General features: G+C 43.2%; 1 protein-coding gene across 3 annotated transcripts in view; it reads left to right on the top strand.

The window, feature by feature from the left end:
* Positions 1-9,635: 9,635 nt before the first annotated feature.
* LOC132827966 (brain-specific angiogenesis inhibitor 1-associated protein 2-like) overlaps positions 9,636-14,507 on the top strand; it is a 78,091-nt gene continuing 73,219 nt past the window's right edge. For all 3 annotated transcript variants that reach the window (XM_060844821.1, XM_060844819.1, XM_060844820.1), the window contains exon 1: positions 9,636-9,952. In XM_060844821.1, coding sequence (XP_060700804.1) covers positions 9,905-9,952 — 48 coding nt within the window. In that variant the 5' untranslated portion in view covers positions 9,636-9,904. The remainder of the gene's footprint in view (positions 9,953-14,507) is intronic.

The raw sequence follows: 14,507 nt of genomic DNA, 5'->3' as shown, positions 1-14,507 counted from the left end.
GTTATCTCACTTTTTAGATTAGAATCAATCTAAACATCAGGTCATAGACAGAGAACACAGGGGGCTAACGCCTTCAACATATTGTCTAGCTACCACCATTGTTAACAACTAACCCAAGAATGCAACTTTAAATAAAAAGGTTTTGTGATTTACACATGAAAGAAGTGAAACTATCACTGTATTCTAACAGATGAAAGGCTTAAAAATCAATTTTTCAATGTATAATTTCAGTTACATCACACTGCAAATTTTTGCTATAAATTCTGTGTTACGATCGAGCCCTCCACTATCACCTGATGAAGGACCGTCATTCCAAAAGCTAGTGTGCTTCCAATTGAGCCTGTTGGGCTATAACCTGGTGTTGTGTCATTTTTAACTTGGTCAAATCAGGCCTTGATGTCAAGCATAGTCAGTCTTACCTTACTTCACCTTTGGAATTCATCTCTTTTCTCCATGTTTGAACCAAAGGTATGATGATGTCAGGAGTTATGTGGCACTGTAGGAACCCAAAATGAGCATCAGTGAGCAGGTTATTGCTGAGCAGATACTGCTTTATAGCATTCTAATGATGCCTTCATCACTTTATCAATAATCTAAGTAGACTGACGGACCAGTATTTTGATGGTTTTGGATTAGTGGTGCTGGAAGAGCACAGCAATTCAGGCAGCATCTGAGGATTCACTCTGATTTTTGAATACAGGACAAATCTGGACAATTTTCCATATTTTTCCGGGTGAATGGTAGTGTTGTCGCTGCACTGAAACAGCTCGGCTAGGGGCATAGCAAGTTCTGGAGCAGACATCTTCAGTACTATTGTTTAGATCAGAGTGGTGCTAGAAAAGCACAGCAAGTCAGGCAGCATCCGAGGAGCAGGAAAATCAACATTTTGGGCAAAAGCCCTTCATCAGGAATAGAGGCAGTGAGCCTCCAGGGTGGAGAGATAAATGGGGGGTGCGATTGCAGCTGAGGAGAAGGTAGCAAAGAGTACAGTAGGTGAATGGGGGTGAGGATGGAGGTGATAGGTCAGAGGGGAGGGTGGAGCAGATAGGTGGGAAGGGGGAATTGGCAGGTAGGACCAGTCATGAGGATGGTGCTGAGCTGGAAGGTTGGAGCTGAGGCAAGGTGGGGGGAGGAGGGGAATTGAGGAAACTGGTGAGGTCCAAATTGATGCCCTGGGGTTGAAGTACTCTGAGGCGGAAGATGAGGCGTTCTTCCGCCAGGCGTTGGGTGGTGAGGGAGCGGTGGTGGAGGAGGCCCACGACCTGCATGTCCTCAGCAGAGTGGGAGGTGGAGATGAAATGTTGGGCCACGGGGTGGTGGGGTTGATTGGTGCAGGTGACCCAGTGATGTTCCATGAAGCCCTCTGCGAGGAGGCTTCCAGTCTCCCCAATGTAGAGGAGACCGCATCGGGAGCAATGGATACAATAAATGACATTGGTGGATGTGCAGGTGAAACTTTGAGGGATATGGAAGGCTCCTTTGGGGCGTTGGATGATGGTGAGGGAGGAGGTCTTTGCGGAAAGCGGAAAAGGGGTGGGGAGGGAAATATATCTCTGGTGGTGGGGTCCATTTGGAGGTGGCAGAAATGTCAGCGGATGATATGGTTAATGCAAAGGTTGGTATGGTGGAAAGTGGGGACCAGGGGAAGATCTGTCCTTGTTACGGTTGGAGGGGTGGGGTTTGAGGGCGGAGGTGGAAGATGTGAATGAGATGTGTTGGAGGACATCTTCAACAACATGAGAAGGGAAATTGCAATCTCTAAAGAAGGAGGTCATCTGGTGTGTTCTGTGGTGGAAATGGTCCTCCTAGGAGCAGATACGGCAGAAGCAGATCGACCAATGTCATTTATTGTATCCATTGCTCCCGATGAGGTCTCCTCTACATTGGGGAGACTGGATGCCTCCTTGCAGAGCACTTCAGGGAACATCTCCGGGACACCCACACCAATCAACCCCACCGCACCGTGGCCCAACATTTCAACTCGCCCTCCCACTCTGTCAAGGACACACAGATCCTGGGTCTCCTCCACCGCCACTCCCTCACCACCCGATGCCTGGAGGAAGAACGCCTCATCTTCCGCCTTGGAACACTTCAACCCCAGGGCATCAATGTGGACTTCAACAGTTTCCTCATTTCCCCTCCCCCCACCTTACCTCGGCTCCAACCTTCCAGCTCAGCACTGTCCTCGTGACCTGTCCTACCTGCCAATCTCCCTTCCCACCTATCCACTACACCCTCCCTTCTGACCTATCACCTCCACCCTCACCCCCATTCACCTATTGTACTCTTTGCTACCCTCTCCCCAGCCGCAACACCCCCCCCCCCCGCCCCCCATTTATCTCTTCACCCTGGAGGCTCCCTGCCTCTATTCCTGATGAAGGGCTTTTGCCCGAAACATTAATTTTTCTGCTCCTTGGATGCTGCCTGACCCGCTGTGCTTTTCCAGTACTGCTCTGATCTAAACTCTGGTTTCCAGCATTTCCAGTCCTCACTTTTGTCTATCTTCAGTACTCTTGTTGATTTGTTGTCAGGGCCCATAGCCCTTGCAATACCTAGTATCTCTGGCCATTTCTTGATATCTCATAAAGTGAATCCAGTTGGCTGAAGATTGACATCTGTACTGTTGGGGACCTTTGGAGAAGGCTGAGATGGATCATCAATTAGCATTTCTAGTTGATGATTGTTGCAAATACGTTAGCCTTATCTTTTGCGCTGATGTGCTGGGCTCCACTATATTTGAGGATGTTTGTAAAACTTTCTTGTCCAGTGAGTTATTTAATTATCCACCACTTTTCACAACTGGATGTGGCAGAATTGCAGGGCATAGATGTGATCTGTTGGTTGTAGAATCGCTTATCTCTATCTGTCATTTTATAATCATGTTGTCTGGCATGCAAGCAGTCCTGTTTTGTAACTTCACGGGGTTGACATCTTTTTAGTATGCTTAATGCTGCTCTTGATATGCTATCATGCACTCTTCATCAAACTGAGGTTGATTCTCTGAATTGATGGGATGGTAGGCTGGGAAATATGATGGGCTATGAGGTTGCATTTTGTGATGGAATACAAAGTGTTCCTGCTAATCCACGATGTCTCATGGATGCTCAGTCTTGATTTGCTAGGTCTGATAAAAGTCTATTCTACTTAACATGGTGATAGTGCCAAACATAATACAGGGTTAGGGTGCAGGTTTGATATCCAGACATTTCATTACCTGGCTAGGTAACATCATCAGTGGCGACCTCCAAGTGAAGTGAAGCTGTTGTCTCCTCCTTTCTATTTATATCTTTCTCCTGGATGGGGTTCCTGGGGTTTGTGGTGATGTCATTTCCTGTTCGTTTTCTGAGAGGTTGATAGATGCCATCTAGATCTATGTGTTTGTTTACGGCGTTGTGGTTGGAGTGCCAGGCCTCTAGGAATTCTCTGGCATGTTTTGCTTAGCCTGTCCCAGGATACTTGGTAGTGTGATTGATGGTGGTTGGTGTGTGTGTGATGGTCTGTTCTAAAAGTGTGGCGAGTGTTTCCTTCGCCAGATCGATGTTGATGGAGGTGAACAGTGCTATTACGTCAAATTAGATCATTGCTTCGTCTTCCTCTATTTTGGTGTTTTTGATGATTTTTAGGAGTGGATGGAGTGCTGTGACTCTTCTACTAGGTACTTCGGTCTCGCGTGTAGTTCTTTGGCCAGTCTATAAGTTGGTGTTCCGGGTAGTGAGAGTGTAGGTCTGAGGGGGCTCCTGGTTTATGGATTTTTGGTAATCCGTAGAATCGTGGGGTGTTGGTCCCGTCGGGTTTCATTTTCTGGAATTCGGTCTTGTTTAATGTCCGGAATTGTGTAATTTTCTTAGGAGGTATGTAATTTTGTTTCCTAGTTGAGGGGTCGGGTGTAGCGCCACCTGTTGGCAGGTGTTGGTGTCTGCGAGTAGTGCATTGGCTCTCTCTATGTAGTCCCTTCTGTTCAGGATGACTGTGAGCCAACCTTTGTCTGCAGGTAATATAACGATGTTTTTGTCTTTTTTGAGGTTTCTCGAGGGCTTTCCTTTCTTGTGTGTTCAGTTTGTTTCCTTCCCTTTTTCGGCTTAGAGTAGGTGCAACTGTCTGTCTGATAGTTTGTTGTGTTTCTTCCGTGAGATTGTTGTCCTTCAATGTGGTTTCTAATGCTGCTAGGAAATCCTTCTTGTCAGCGTCTCGGTAATTGAAATTTAATCCTTTGACTAGTACCGCTTCTTCTGTGTCTGATAGGGTCCGGTCTGATAAGTCCTTTATCCATGCTCCTGTGTTATCGATTTTATCCTTTTTGTGAGTTTGTCATCTATAAAATTCCATGCAAGGACTGCCAAAAACACTATGTAGGACAAACAGGAAGAAAGTTAGCCACTAGGATGCATGAACACCATCTATCCATAAAAAGACACGACCCCCTCTCCCTCATAGCCCTACACATGGATGAAACAAAACACCATTTCGACTGGGACAACACATCTGTCCTGGGACAGGTTAAGCAAAGACATGCCAGAGAATTCCTAGAGGCCTGGCACTCCAACCACAACGCCATAAACAAGCACATAGATCCAGATGGCATCTATCAACCCCTCAGAAAACGAACAGGAAATGACATCACCACAAACCCCAGGAACCCCATCCAGGAGAAAGATATAAATAGAAAGCAGGAGACAACAGCTTCACTTCACTTGGAGGTCGCCACTGATGATGTTACCTAGGCAGGTAATGAAACGTCTGGATATCAAACCGACAGCTCAGCGAGCAAACCTACACCCTAAACCTCAACCTGGGCTACAAACCTTCACAAACCTTGCGATAATACAGGGTATTCTCAATGTGAAATCGGGACCTAATCAACACAAGGATTGTACAGTGATCACTCCTATCAAGCCTATCCTGAACAGATGCAAATATGGGAAGCAGATTAGTGAGGATGAAGTTAAGTTTGTTTTTCTTGCTTATTGGTTTCCTCACCGCTTTTAGCAGACTCAATCCAGGAGTCATGTCATTTAGGATTTGACCAGCTGAGTCAGTAGTTATGCTGCTGAACCATCCTTGGTGGTAGATATCAAAGTTTCCACCCAAGGTACATTCTTCATCTTTGCCAAGTGCTTCCTCCAAGTGGTGTTCAACATGGAGAACAACTGATTCATTAGCCAAAAAAGAGAAGTACGTAGCAATCAGCAGGAAGTTTCCTTGCTCATAATACAAAAGAAAGAACTGTGGATGCTGGAGACCTGAAACAAATGATAAAATAAATGACTGGAGAAACACAGGAAGTCTAGCAGCACTGCTGGACAGAAATCAGAGTTCATGATAGGACCTGAGATTGTGGGAGTAGATAATAAACATGGAAGGAGGTGTTCATATTCTTAAATTGTTAAACTCGATGTTGCATCCTGAAGGCTGTCAGGTATCTTAGCAGAAGATGATGTGTTGTTCCTTCAGCTTGTATTGCGTCTGGCTGGAGCACTGCAGGAGGCCTGATACAGAAATGTTGGCATGGAAACATGGTATTGACACAGCAGGCAACTGGAAGTTTGGGGTCATTTTTACAAACAGAACAAGAATTTCAGTGTTTCATGTCCCTAGTGTAGAGGAGATGCATAGTGAGCAGCAAATACAGTAGACTTTGTGAAAGGCAAGTAAATTGCTGCTTCACCTGAAAGGTGTGTACAGGGCCTTGGATGGTGAGGAGGGAGGAGGTAAGCAGGCAAGTGTTGCATCTCCTGCAATTGTATGGCTAAATGCCGTGGTGGTGTTAAGCGATATTGGGAGTGGCCCAGGCTGTCCCAGAAGGAATTGTCCCTGTGGAATGCTGACAAGGGAAGTGAGGGAAATATGTGTCAGATGGTGGAATTCTGCAAGAGGTGGCAGAGATGGTGATTTGTGGTAATGTTTTCCTTGATCATGTTTGACCTGTTGCCATAAGACTTCATGAGGTCTGGAGTAAATGTTGAGGATGCCCAAGGCATCTCCTTCCTCAGAGTATAAACTATGCCATCACTTCAGCTGATGGGACAGGACTTATTCAGGGATGGTGAAGGCGTTGTCTGGGACATGGTGTGTAAGATACGATTCTGTGAGTATGATTATGTCATGTTGTTGCATGATAAGTTTGTGAGACAACTCTCCCAATTTTGGCACTAGCTCCTGATGCTAGTGAGGAGTACTTTGCAGGGTTGACATGGAGGAGTTTTAATTTATAGTTTCTCATGCCTCCATCTGGGTTCATGTTTTTTAGACTTTCTAGTGGTTGAAACAACTGAGTGGCTTGCTAGGCCATTTTGGAGGGCAGCTAAATGTCAATCACATTGACTCTGTGTCTGGAATCATGTAGGCCAGACCAGCTAAGGACAGCAGATTTCCTTCCCTTGGAGTTCATGCAATCAACAATGGTTTTGTTGTCAGTACACTGAATTCCAGATTTCTATTGAATTCAGATTTCACCATCAGCCATGGCAGCTGCAACCCAGTTTTCCCCTTGTCTCCATAAGGAATAATTTTATTTGGCTAGTACAATGGAAGGATAATAAATATTTGGCTACTCCTAGTATTGCAAGTGGCAAGTATAACTGAGTATTTAGAACCATACAGTCATAGCATGGAACAGACCCTTCGATCCAATTCATCCACGCCAACCAGATATTCTAAATTAATCTAGTTTCATTTGCCAGCACTTGGTCCATATCCCTCTAAACTCTTCCTATTCATATATCCATTCAGGTGCTTTTTAAATGGTGTAATTGTACTAGCCTTCATCACCTCCTCTGGTAGCTCATTCCATACACACACCACCCTTGTGTGAAAAAGTTGCCCCTTAGGACCCTTTTAAATCTTTCCTCTCTCACCCTAAGCATTTGCCCTCTAGTTCTGGACTCCCCGCCCCAGGGAAAAGACCTTGTCTATTTACCCTATCCATGCCCCTCATGATTTTATGAACCTCTATAAGGTAACCCCTCAGCCTCTGAAGCTCCAGGGAAAACAACCCTAGCCTATTCAGTCTCTTCCTTTAGCTCAAATCCTCCAATCCTGGCAACATCCTTGTACATCTTTTCTGAACTATTTCAAGTTGCACAACATCTTTCCTGTAGCTGGGAGACCAGAATTGAATGCAGTATTCCAAAAGTGGCCTAACCAATGCCCTGATTAGCTGCAACATGACCTACCAACTACTGTACTCAATTTTCAATGAAAGCATACCAAACATCTTCTACCTGCGACTTCATGACCGAACATAAAGTGTTTCAGCAATGGTATAAAAGGAAAATTTTGCATCTACTAAGTCAGTTAGGCCTGGAGGTGCTACCGTACTGACCTTTAAATGCCTCCTTTGAAATCCCCCGCTATATTTTATTTAGAGCTCTCAATAGCCACCTCTCCTGTTCGTACCTCACATTGACAAACTAGGTTGTACCCTCCACTTGTCTTCACCTATCCCCACTTCGCCACATTGCCCCTGCTTCCCCATTTATCTGCAGCTCCCCCACACTCACCCCCAAGTCCTGAAGAAGGATTACACCTGAAATGTCGACTTCTACTCCACCTGATGCTGCCTGGCTTGTTGTGTCATTCCAGTCTCCTGTGTGTCTCTCTTGTTCAGCAGCCATTTTTTTCCAATTACACTTCTCTGAAAAGGTTTGGGGTTTTTTTTACATCAAATACTTTTTATAAAATCGTGCTGCAGTATCTGCTGTAGTGAAGAAACATAGATATAGAAATGTAATGAAGAAAATTAACAACAAAATAATGGCCATTATGCATTATATAAAATGCCAGCATGTGGCGCTAAGCAGACTTTCCCAGTTCCACTGAGTTGCAATGACGAAATGCTGAGCGCAGTACAGGCAGTTCTGGTCAGCTCCACATACAGTAATGTAGTTGGCTGACAGATGCATTTGTTGTCGGCTGGGAACAGGATGTTAACCCACCCTGGCATGATCTGCTAAACAAAGGGTAACCATGCATAGGATAGATTGCTGTACGTATGCATCAAAGACCACTAACTGATTTGTAACCACGGCTGTGCTCACATGGTGTGATCCTTGGAATTTAGGATGGGGCTTCCTTAATGATGACATGAAATCACGAAATGCTCACTCCTGTGCACAAGCTTTTAATGCGACAAATGTCTGGTGAAGACAAGATTTCTCCCAATAAATGCCAGAGTTAAACTCCACACATCTGACAAATCTTGACCTGAATTAAAGCCAAAGGAACGATTTGTCAGATATGATTAACTATTAGTTACTATCTGCCTACATTTGGTATTTAATTGTGAGTCAATTCTTGTTGTAAACTTTAATCTCTATTAATTCAAGTTTTACCTTTTCAAAAATGTTTTGATTGGCCTTTTTGGTCGAGAACAAAATCATTCATACATTATTTAGATATTGTCTGTGTTTCAAAGTAAAATATTTCTATTTTTGTGGTGAACAATTCACAATAAATTAAAATCCCGGAGGAAAAGAGTTAGGAAGCTAGCCGTCTTTCTCAGGTATTTGGGGGAGAGGGGAGAAGAAAAATTTTCTGGGACGTGGAAGACTCATACGTGTGCACAACATTTTCCAACCTAGACGTCCACTTTCTTTCGAAAGAGGATAATTGCATCTGAAGTCCACTGAAGCCCCCGGAATAAAGAACACTTTGTTTGGGAGAAAACAGAAAGACGCCCTGGGAAACTGCGTACAGAAATTAGAAGCCAGCCACTGTGTAAAACAGGGGCAATCTCTGAGAGGGAACAAGGAATGGGAGGACACTTGCACTCTGAAACTCATTGAAAATTTAGAGAAATAACAGCATGACTGAATGGGGAAAAGGATGGGTGGGGGGATATGAAGACAACACTCGCATAAAACATGGAGCAGCAGCGAAATCTACATCGGTGCTGCAATTGCGAGCTGCAGTTTGGGCTTTTTTGGACCCAGAATTGAGAGTAACTCGGTGCAGTGATTAGTTTGGAAGTGACAATTACATGAAGTAGGCTGGGGCTAGTCATCCCTGAGCACCTGAGTAACCGCTGGTTGAGGATGATTCATCGTCATTGCCCACCAGATGAGCCCACACTAGATTAATTTGCAAATAATTACCCTTTTGGTTTTTCGATGGCAAATGATGCTTGCAAAAAGAACAGCAACGTGATGACCAGAGGGGGGGTGGGGGTGGGGGCAAAATCCCTGCCGGACTGGCAATATTTACGCACGGGCTGCACAATCTGGTACACGCGAAAGGGGAATTTCTAACGTAATACGAGCTGGGTTGCTGTGGAGACGATTTACGTTTCTTCTTATTGATATAATTTTTGTGTGTGATGAAAGGGGGGAGGGGGGGGGAAGGCAGAGAAGACAAAATCCCTCTCAGATCTTGGCGTCGAAATCAGTCCAACGGAATCCGCTCGAGGGCAGGAGGCGGGGACGTGACGTCAGCCGTGCCGACGCAACCCAATCACGTGTCGGTGGGGCGGGGCGCGCGGTGGGGGCGCCAATGGGAGCGCGGAGCCCTCCCCGAGCCCAGCCAATCGCAGGGAGCGGGGCGGGGTCCTCCCAACTGTCAGGTTTGGTTGTCGGCGGGAGGACTCCTCCGCCTCCGGCGTTTCCGTGGCAACCGTGGCTGGCGGCCAAGACGGTGGTGTTGGCGGCTGCGCGCGCGCGCGCGGAGGGAGCTACCCAGGAGCTGCTGCTGGTTTTTTTTTCCCTTCTCCTTTCTCACACTCTGGCTGCGTGGGTGGATTGGAAATCACTGTCAAGCTGTGAAAAGTGTGTGTGAGAGAGAAAAAAAAAGTTTCAGGGGGCGAAAGAGGCTTTTTATTCGCGGCGTGGAGGAACTTTTAGATCAGAGTTTGCAAGTTGCTCGGTGCTGACTGACTGACTGAGGAGAAGGAGAGAAGACTTTTTCAGGCACCATGTCTCGCACGGATGAAGTGCACCGTATGACCGAGAATGTCTACAAGGTGAGTGAATGTTAGCCCCCAGCTTCAGAGGGGTCACCTTCTAATATCTTTTATTAATCTCATGCCTCTGTTTGGTTACAACTTAATGCCAGCCAAGGGTAACTTTCTTAACCTCCCCCCCCAACCTTTCTTTTTGTTTAAATACCTAGTTAGTTTACCATCTTTCTCATCCCAATTCCGAGGGGGATTCCTAACCGTGTTTCCCCGTCCCAATGAAGGCTACTTTGTTTTTAAAAAAAAGTGTTTTCAGGTGTACGGTCCTATTTTCAGAAGTTCCCACTTTTATTTTGGTTTCCCAAAGCAACGCCCTAGCTCGACTTGCACTCCATAGAGAGTTTACTAATTGCAAAGGAAGCCTTTTTAAAACCTTGATCATTAAAATAAGTTTTTTTTGTTTTACATTTCGAAACGTCCACTGTTGAGCCAGATGTGTGTTTAAACTTTTTAATTCTCAAAATGGGAAGTGTAATTATAAGTTAAATGCTGCAGATAATTAATAGATTCGAGTTTTCACTCTGTAAGAATCGGAGATCCTGAATGGGTGTGGGTGTATTCCGGGACAGCAATCAAAGCGCCGAGTCTAGTTGATGTCATGAGATACGAAAGCAAAGCTGGGTCTCTTTCCTAATCATTGGAACCCGAAGCTGAACACGCTCGATAGATCTGAAGCCCCGTCAAAAATGTCTTTACCATGTCTTTACATCGTTTGTGTCAAGAAATGTCGTGTAATGTTAAATGCCCAGAGTGTTCTTTTGGATGTTGAATTTCAAAGCAATTTGCTCCTTCCACCTCTTCCCCCTACTCACATATGATTTCCTATTTCTTTAAAAGTGTGTAGAGTAGACCTTTTCCTTTAGTATGATCGTAATAGTTTGGATTGTTAACTAGTCTGTAATAGCTCAAAGCTAGAATAAGTTCGTTTACAGAGAAGGATCTTAGAAATTCTAAGTTCGTTTGAACACCATCTTAAGTCAGTATAAAGTTAGCCAAGAATATTCTGCCTTTTATTTGTTCAATAGGCTTCAGTAAATTTGTAGCTTGTTGTTTGAGTGATGTACCTATGCAGAATATTTTACATTTTATGTTTTTTAGGTAAGTATCAGATTTAAAGATAAATGCAAATGAAATATTTGGTACTATGTTACCTAAGGGAAAGTTAAGTAATCAGCTGATATAACATTTTCCAGCTGATTTGAATCTTTGCCCTTCAGATCTCAATTGTCTTGTGTAGATAATTTTGTAATGGATAGTCTTTGACTAAAGTAGCACAAAATTTAATTTCATTCTGCATAAGCCGCCAAAGGAGTTAAGAATAATATTATTCATTTGCAAGATTTATCTTTTAACTACCAGCAGGCAAGCATTCATTTTGTCCTGAAGATAATGTATAATCTGAGGGCTGGCTGAAGGAAGATTGCCAAAAAATAATGTTGATCCCATACTTGCTCTTCCCACCCTCTGACATACTTTGTTCAAAGCACTGCATGTGGCATGAGAATGCTACAGTAAGCAGGATTTGGATAAAAGAGATGTTTGCTACAATCAGAACCAATGGTGATTGTTTTTTGAGATTTTATCCTATTAGGTTGCATTGGTTGTATGAATTTGTATGGAAGAACATAATTCCTTGTGCTATCTACCATTGGTTGTATCTACTTTGCCCAATCTGAGATCTTATGTCATTAAATTCCCTGACTCTAGAACCTGCTGTGAGATTTCAGATTAGTTTATCATTTTTCAGTGATGTACCAATGCTGACATCACAAATTTTAGCTTTGTAACAGAAACTTGAATTGTCACATAGTTGAATTGCTGCCAGGTTAACTTGTTGCGAGAAATTCAAAGTTTTCAGATTTTTCATAACAATTAATAGGATATAATAAAATAACACCTTGGAATTAGACAATAATGTTTGAGCAGTAACAGTTTCAGGTTTACAGTATTTCACTGTGGCTGCAAATGTGTTGCTGGTCAAAGCACAGCAGGTTAGGCAGCATCTCAGGAATAGAGAATTCGACGTTTCGAGCATAAGCCCTTCATCAGGATTCCTGATGAAGGGCTTATGCTCGAAACGTCGAATTCTCTATTCCTGAGATGCTGCCTAACCTGCTGTGCTTTGACCAGCAACACATTTGCAGCTGTGATCTCCAGCATCTGCAGACCTCATTTTTTACTCGAGTATTTCACTGTGGATCTCCATTTTTTCAGGAAGAAACCAGTTGGTGCCCTTATTGCTGTTATGCAGTGGGTAGGTAATAACAAGTGACACAACAGCATAGAAGTGATGGATGGGTAATCATCATGGGGAGCAAAGAAAAACTGGTGATAGTATTCAGGTCTTCTTTCTCTGAGGATATTGTAACCTCAAACACATCTTAAACATAACTCATCTCTTCTATAAAATATTAATTTAAATGGAGAAAATGGAATATCAGAGACAAAATATTTCGCATCATATTACAATTCAAATAAGTGGTTTTGAGATTCACAGAAAACACATTTTGCTTCCCAGCATGCCATGTGTTGTCTTGTTGGTTTTTGCCCACCTCTTTAGATGGCTGTCCTGATGTATCACTTAGTAAATTAGGGCACTGAGGTAAATGTTTTGTGGCATTTGATTGATAATGATGCTAACATGGAAACACATGCAGCACGTTTGCCATATTTATTATGAATTTGTATGGAAGAACATAATTGTGCTATTTACCATGACCTTCCTTGTAGTAATGCAGGAAAGGACAATATTGCTGGGACCAAATTTAAGTTAGGAATATTTTGCACAATTGTTTGCTTTATCATAGTTAGTACATATTCTAGGTACAGGAGTAGTCCATTCAACCCTAGTCCATTCTGCCATTTAGTAAGATCGTGGTTGATCATGGCTGATGACTAAAAACAGTTTAGAAGATGGACATTAATATTCTTTCTGAATCTGGAGTCAGGTTAGTTTGCTTTGATGTTGGAAAGCAAAAAAAAAAAGTTTTGATTAAAAGTATGGTGGTAGCAAATGAACATTTGAGTATTTGCAGGGGTAATTTTAAGGTTTTGGACTATATATTGAGTATATTAGTTGAAAAGGTAGTTTTAGTTTTGCTTGCCTGTTCTGAGAAATAGTAGAGAAGTTCTAAAAATGAACAAATCTCTAAAATTAGCTTATCTTTTAAAGTAAGTTGATGGATAAAATGAGAGATCCTATAATTAATATTAAGTTTGTGTTACTCAGTAAACCAAGATGAAGGAACATCTGAGTGAAAATTCGTATGCAAGGCTTCAGAGTTTCACATTCGGGCTTGCATATCCCAGAATTCCTACAGTGTAGAAAGCCCATTCGGCCCATCACGTCTGCACCGACACCCCCTCCCCCCCCCCCCCCCCACCCCCACCCCCCGCCCCACGCCCCAAAAGCATCCCATCCAGCCCTCTGCTCTATTCCTATAATGCTGCAATTACTATGGCCAATCCACCTCACCTACACATCCCTGGACACTGCAGACAGTTTATCATGGCCAATCCATCTAGCTTCTACATCTTTGGACTGTGGGTGGAAACTGGGCCATATGGCAGAAACCCATGCACATACAGGGAGAATGTCTGTGTGGTGTTCGCACAGTCACCGAGGCTGAAATTCAACCCAGGCCCCTAGCATTATGAAGCAAAAATGTTAATCACTGAGCCTTTTAAGATGAATGAGGATTGGACACAAACAAAAATGACAGACAATACATTGTTTGATATTAATAATATGAGGACAGTCTTTAGAGGTATGGATCAACTTGCACACTTACACCATTGTGATTTTTCTGAATGTATGAAGTACATTGCATTTGGTTTGTCTTTCCATTGCCTGTCTCTTACTGTATTTACAACTTTTTGCAACTTGAGCATGTGTTGTCACATATATGACCTGTTGTGATTATACCAAATTACTACCAGCAGCAGGAAGGAGTGTGAAGTTAGATTGTGTATGGCCTTTAGGTCTTGATAAATTGGTGTACATACATTGAACACTGAATATATTTCTTCAGAACAGTGAGTCATTAAATCAGCACTTTTCTTTAAATGTGAGCAAGAAGGTTAAAGCTGGCTGGGAAATAATTGGCTAGGATTCATGGTGGAGCACAGTCAACTTGTGGATGATTCATACTGGGTGACTTTAGAAACCTTGAAATGTTTGTTGTAGTTACTGTGTGCTGAATGTTAGTTGGCTTTTTCCTCCCATTAGCTGATTGCATTCCAAATTTAAACTGTTTCCATAATGAAGTAGAAACTAGGGCTACTTTTCAGTACTAACGAATCTGACAAGCCAATCAAAACCAGATAGTCAAAACAAGAGTCACCAAATTATGTCTCTTTCCAAAAGCTTCAAAGTGCATTGAAGTGAACTATCCGTGTCAGGTAGACTGGTATAGCTTTAGATTTCTTTCCCTTCCCTCCAGGAAACATTTGCCACGCACTCAACAGCTTAATGGAATTCAGGTGGTCATCATGTAAGAACTGCAAACAGTTTTATTATCTGTCAAAACTAGAATATGGGACTGAACTCGCAGTGTGATTA

The sequence above is a fragment of the Hemiscyllium ocellatum genome, chromosome 25 (assembly GCF_020745735.1).
Source record: "Hemiscyllium ocellatum isolate sHemOce1 chromosome 25, sHemOce1.pat.X.cur, whole genome shotgun sequence".
NCBI classification, from domain to species: Eukaryota; Metazoa; Chordata; class Chondrichthyes; order Orectolobiformes; family Hemiscylliidae; genus Hemiscyllium; species Hemiscyllium ocellatum.
This window is presented reverse-complemented; position numbering and strand designations above follow the sequence as displayed.